The 6,280-nt window shown below is 38.3% G+C and overlaps 2 protein-coding genes across 3 annotated transcripts; both read left to right on the top strand.

The window, feature by feature from the left end:
• The first annotated feature begins 35 nt into the window (after positions 1-35).
• Positions 36-1,355, top strand: LOC147927261 (histone acetyltransferase HAC1-like). Its single transcript, XM_087486722.1, has 3 exons — positions 36-447; positions 606-823; positions 1,014-1,355. Exons 1-3 carry the CDS (start codon positions 178-180, stop codon positions 1,123-1,125), a joined length of 600 nt encoding a protein of 199 aa, XP_087342848.1. The 5' UTR covers positions 36-177; the 3' UTR covers positions 1,126-1,355.
• Positions 1,356-1,515: 160 nt separating this feature from the next.
• LOC104747589 (pentatricopeptide repeat-containing protein At2g17670) lies at positions 1,516-4,001 on the top strand. 2 transcript variants are annotated; one of them, XR_015581337.1, is made up of 3 exons: positions 1,516-3,008; positions 3,447-3,632; positions 3,759-4,001. XR_015581337.1 is itself a non-coding variant. In XM_010469240.3 (2 exons), the coding sequence occupies exon 1, from the start codon at positions 1,608-1,610 to the stop codon at positions 3,003-3,005; it is 1,398 nt and encodes a 465-aa protein (XP_010467542.1). In that variant the 5' UTR covers positions 1,516-1,607; the 3' UTR covers positions 3,006-3,008; positions 3,447-4,001. The 2 variants fall into 2 exon arrangements, 1 of the variants encoding a protein (XP_010467542.1); XM_010469240.3 differs by having other exon boundaries at positions 3,447-4,001.
• The last annotated feature ends 2,279 nt before the right edge of the window (positions 4,002-6,280 follow it).

Consider the following 6,280-nt stretch of genomic DNA (forward strand, 5'->3'; position numbering starts at 1 on the left):
CGAATAAGCCAAAGTTATTTCGACGGTTTCTTTGATTCGCTAACTGAAGCAACTTGAGTGCGAGTGCGAACGACTACCATGCGCTTTCCTCTGTCTCAATTTTGAACCCTAGAATCGGAATTCGCAAAAACATCTCCAAGAACCCTAAAAGCTAAAAAAATTTGCGGTCAAATCAAAATGGAGAAAGATCCGCCGTCGTCTCACTCTATTCCTCATCTGCATAATCCAACTGCTCCTGCCTTTGTGATAACATGTAACGCATGCCACCTCGATATTGAAAGTGGTCAAGGCTGGCGCTGTGAAGTTTGCCCAGACTATGATGTGTGCAATGCGTGTTTCAATAAAGAGGCCGGTTGTGTTAATCATCCTCACATGTTAACAAATTATCCATCACTAGCTGATCAAAACGCTCAGAATAAAGAAGCTAGGCAATTGCGGGGCTTACAGGTATTGTAATATTCATATTCAGTGATTGTTTTGTTAAAAAGCTGCCTCTTCTTCTCTTGCTTTAGGCTTCTCCTGATTTAAGAAATGGATGGATATGGCTCCCTCCACAGTGTCTCTGAAATGCTAAAGTTTTTCATTTATATATCTAAAATATGCAGCTCAAGAAAATGCTCGATCTTCTGGTGCATACGTCGCAATGCCGTTCTGGACATTGCCAATATCCCAATTGCCCCAAAGTGAAGGATCTATTTCGACATGGTCTCCGTTGCAAAGTACGTGCCTCAGGAGGTTGTTTTCTATGCAAGAATATGTGGTATTTCTTGCAACTCCATGCTCGGGCCTGCAAGGACTCCAATTGTTACGTACCTCGATGCAGGTAAACTCTTTTAACTTCTGAGATGTCCCTGTCTTCTGTCCACGTTCGAGAATCGCAATCTCAACACACAATTTTGGATATTAGAACCCGGGCATATATATTACATATGACATATTCATATTGTATTGATCATTGTATATCTCTCTCTTTGTATTGGTTTGTATTGATCATTGTACATCTCTCTTTTCAGGGACCTAAAGGAACATATCGAGAAGGTTGCAACAGCAACCACGGCGCAGAGCTGCTGTCATGGAGATGATGAGAAAGAGAGCTGCAGAGAAGTCCCTGGAACCTCTGGTTGATTAGTTCGTATATACTAAATCTATATAGGATCTAAGAAGAAGTGGAATTGTTATCTTCTTCCCCAAGTTTAAGAAGATGAAATAAGCTGGTGTTTCTGAATAACACCTGAAACAAACCCTATAACAGTTTGTTTAATTTAGATGGATTCGTATGTTCTGTTTTATCATTTGCATAACAAGCATTTTTCATTTGTTCAATCTCTGTTGATTTTTATTTTGTTTTCTGCAAATTTGCCTCTCAAGCCTCCAACTACACATTGTTGTTTCTAGCGATTGGCTCTCACAAATCACAATCACATACTTGTGCAAAAAGCATATGTCGAGGCCCGTTAATATGAAAGCCCAATAGGCCCAATGTGTTTCTACGGTTTCTCCGATCCGCTTTTACTCTGTCCCATCCCATTTTGAAACACTAGAGTCGCAAAACCCTCTCTGCAAGAAGAACCCTAAAAGCTAAAACCTTTTTTGCGGTCAAAATCGAAATGGGGAAAGTTCCGCCGTCGTTTCGCTCTTTTACGACGACCCAACTGGTCAGAAAACCCACACCATCTCCTCCAGCGCCGCCGCGTGATTTTCGTAACAGAACCGCCGTGAGAGATTCAACTAGACTCCCCCAGACTACTCATCAACCACTTCATCGCGAGCCTTTTAGGAACCCTTTCAAGTCACCAAGTCTCTCAGACGCCAAAAGCCTCTTCAATTCAATCGCCGCCACTTCGAGAATCCCACTCGATCTCAAATTCCACAACTCTGTTCTTCAATCCTACGCCTCAATCGCCGCCGTCGACGATACCGTGAAATTGTTTCAGCACATCTTGAAATCTCAGCCTAAGTTCTCACCTGGGCGTTCCACTTACCTTATCTTGCTCTCACATGCTTGTAGAGCTCCTGATTCGTCGATTGCGAATATTCATAGAGTTCTTAATCTCATGGTCAATAGTGGTTGCGAGCCTGATCATGTAACAACCGATATCGTGGTTAGGTCTCTTTGCGAAACGGGTCGGGTTGATGAAGCTAAGGATTTGATGAAGGAGCTTACGGAGAAACACTCGCCTCCTGATACGTATACTTATAACTTTCTACTTAAGTATATGTGCAAAAGCAAATCACTTGGTGTTGTTTATGAGTTTGTTGATGAGATGAGAGAGTCTTTTGGTGTGAAGCCTGACCTCGTCAGCTTCACTATCTTGATTGATAATGTTTGTAACTCTAAGAATCTGAGGGAGGCAATGTTTTTAGTTGATGTCTTAGGTAACTCTCATAATGGGTTTAAGCCTGATTGTTTCGTCTATAACACCATTATGAAAGGGTTTTGCACACTGAGTAAAGGGAGTGAGGCGATTGGTGTTTATAAGAAAATGAAGGAAGAAGGTATTGAGCCGGATCATATTACTTATAATACTTTGATTTTTGGGTTGTCGAAATCTGGGAGAGTTGAGGAAGCTAGGAAGTACTTGAAACTTATGGTTGAAGCTGGTTATGAGCCAGATACTGCTACTTACACGTCGCTGATGAATGGAATGTGTAGAAAAGGCGAGACTTTAGGTGCGTTGAGTTTGTTGGAAGAGATGGAAGCGAAAGGGTGTGTTCCAAACGATGTTACTTATAATACTTTGCTTCATGGATTGTGCAAGGCGAGGTTGATGGATAAAGGGATGGAGTTATATGAGTTGATGAAAGCGAACGGTGTAAAGCTTGAGACTAATGGTTATGCTACGCTTGTGAGGTCTCTGGTTAAATGTGGCAAGGTGGCAGAGGCTTATGAAGTGTTTGATTATGCAGTTGAGAGTAAGAGTTTGACAGATGCTTCTGCGTACACGACTCTTGAAACTACCTTGAAATGGTTGAAGAAAGCGAAAGAAAAAGGCTTGGTTGTCTAAGTGGTATTCTCTAGCTAAGGCTTACCAACTTTCTTCTTTGTGCAAGTCCTTGTTATTTTCTATAAAAGGAATGATATTTGATTCGTTATATTGAAATTAACAGTTAAATCCTCAAGGAACCAGTATTGATTTATGATAATAGGTGGTTGGTTATCTATGTTGGTAATATTCTTGTCACATGAGATCTCTAAAGGGTTCCTTAAACACTCGACATTTTTTCTGCTATGTTTCTATAAAAAAAAAAATGTCATTTTCTGCTATTCGATTGGTATCAGCTTCTTGTTTAGTGTCATGTACTCTGTTCTTACAAGCTATGGTAAATGCTATAATTTTGGTTATTGATCTTGTCTGGGGTTGTATCCTGATAGAGATTTGCTTTGATAATTACCCCATGTGTTCCTGGGGAAGAGTATCTGAATAAAGATCGTTTCTTTTCTCTAGCTGCAGGAAGAGACTGTGAACAAACTTATCTTATATGTTCTGTTTTAACACTAAGCAGCCAAGTGCAGAGTATCATGAATTATCAGTTGAAATACAAAACCAAATCATTGAGGGGGCAAGAAAACAGAGGACAACGTTTGGTGGAATCATGAAGTAGACTTTTCACAAATGGTCAACAACATTATGGTATTAGTCTATTTCATTTTTCTAAGTGACCAATTCCAATCATTTGGTGAATATACTATTTTGTTTATTTTGATATCTCTTCTGTCATGTTTCATTATCTATTGTCTCCCCACCATTAAACAATAGAACACTACGGAGAAAATACACGTATTGGGAAGAAACGTACGTACCGCGAGGTCCACGAATACAAGATTCTGATACCCTTATTGTAAAACGCATAGATTCTTAAATCAGTAAATCTACAATAGTCTCCAGCTTTTTTCTTGAGTAGTATAAGTTTCTCCGAGCTGTCATGTTCTTGTATACATCTCTCGTACAGATCTTTTTGTAAATGCCAGAGATGATAAAAGAAGCAAGAATAGACAATAATGGGGACAAGATAATCAGAAAAATCTGAGAGCTTCACGTTGCCGGGTTCGTGATCACAGAGAAAAAAATAATAAAACACAATGACAATGGTGCAAAGAAGATCCTCATTTTCCATAAGATTTTAAATATTTAACACATGCCCAATTGCTATTGCTGCCCAAGAGATTAGATTTATGACTCAGGGAGCTTCGACTATAAGCTGAGTTGCTTATGAAGACTACTTATCCAACATAGTCATTGTTAAACAGTATGACGCTAAAAGAGATGTAGCTTTTTAAAAGAAATACACAGTACATGACACCGTGTTGAGTTATGTACAATGTTCAAAAAAGCGGTCTAGGCGGCGTCTAGGCGCTAGGCGCTCAGCAGACGCCTAGATGACCGCCTAAACCGCTTAAAATTACATTAATTTAATTTTAATATTTATTTTTGATTTTTAATTATATATATATTTATATTATTAAGTTTTATATCTGTATATGTAATTATAAATGTTTATATGTTGTTAAAATAACTTAATAAATATATTTTTCTTAATTTTGTTTATAATTTATAATTTTTTTATATTTCTAACATATATTTGTATATAATTTTATATATATAATGTTTTATGTTGTAAACGCCTAAACTGCCTAAAAACCGTCTCGACTTCGATTAGGCGTTTTAGGCTCTAGACGCTGAGTCACCACCCAGATATCGTCTAGCGCTTTCTTGAACACTGGAAATACATGATTGTATAGTTTCAATCCAATCTTGTAACTTCAAAAAGTAGATTATTGTCGGCTCTTATGCTAACCCGGCTCATTTTCTAAGCCAAGGAACCGGAGTTTTAACAAAATTGGATGCTACTGCTATCCGTTTATGTATCTAGATGCCAACTTTGGTTAATTTAGCATCCGTGTTTGTATGCAAAATTCTATTATTTTAATAAGAAATAAAACTGAATTTTGATATGATTTTTGTATATGAAGTTTAAACTTGCAAAAGATCAAGATACCTTTACAATATTAGTTTTGTTATTAAAAAAAAAGGGTGAATTACTCAAATGTTATTAATTTTAGGTAATATTACCTGAATCTAAAAAAAACTTTTTTATTACTAGAATGTTTCGGGTATTTTCAAAATACCGAGCGTGCTCCTGTTTTATGTAATCGGAAAAAACGTAATTACAAAAATATCATTGCCACGTCAGACGCCACGTCAGAAATCGCTGACGTGTAACCATAACTCAGCCGTAACGCGTTACAGAGTATGTTGCGGTTGAGTTATAGGTATGTTGCGGCTGAGTTATCGGAAAAACATTTGAGTAAGAGCGGACAGCTGACTTATTAAAATCAGACTGAGTTATGCTCATAAGTCAGCCAAGCGTTACGGCTGACTTATTAAATCTGGCTGAGTTATGCGCATAACTCAGCCGTAGTTACGGCTGAGTTTTCACCTGATGGTTATGTTGTCAAAATTTTGGCTGAGTTATCACAACGACATGGTTGAGTTGTCATAATTTTGGCTGAGTTATCACAATGACACGGCTGAGTTAACATTTTTCGCCTGGCTGAGTTATGAAAAACGGCTGACTTATGATGTTGTTACGGCTGAGTTATGGTAAAAAAAACTCTAACTCAGCCGTCATAGGCTGACTTATTTTTTGCTTTTTAATTACTGTAATGTTTTTCATGATGTGGCTGAGTTTTTATTAGGCCGAGTTATGCTATTGTTTGTTGGCTGACTTGCCACGTCGGACGTAGCATCCATGTCAGCATTCCATGTCATCATCTTTTTTCTCCGGAAATACGAAACGTCGTTCGACTCTTGTTCTTCAACTGGTTAATAAGTGAACTATTTACCTTCTTATTCACCTTGTTCTTCTACTTCTTCTTCACTTTCTTCTTCACCTTTTTCTTCTACTTCTTCTCCACCTTGTTCTTCATTATCTTTCATGGATTCAGTTCCGGTACTAGTTGTGTCCGGTAATTGGATAAAGACACAGAGATATGTATTTAACTTCGACGATAGAGGGTGTAAAGTTGTGCAGATAGATGGAGGCACAACACACGAGAAGCTTGTTCTTGAAGACTACGGATTGGACTCGTTTAAACATGAGCTAAAGCTGAGCTATATGTTCTCGAACAAGGCATTAAAACATATGGCGCATGATACTCCACCAGTTTTTGTCTCCAATGATCGACAGTTGCAATGTTTTTTGGGGCTATGGAAAACCGATCAGCTACGTCTCTGTGTAGAGTTTTCGGCGAAAGCGATTGGTCAAGTGTATTTGTTGG

Source organism: Camelina sativa, chromosome 15 (genome assembly GCF_030686135.1).
Source record: "Camelina sativa cultivar CO46 ecotype springtype chromosome 15, ASM3068613v1".
NCBI lineage: Eukaryota > Viridiplantae > Streptophyta > Magnoliopsida > Brassicales > Brassicaceae > Camelina > Camelina sativa.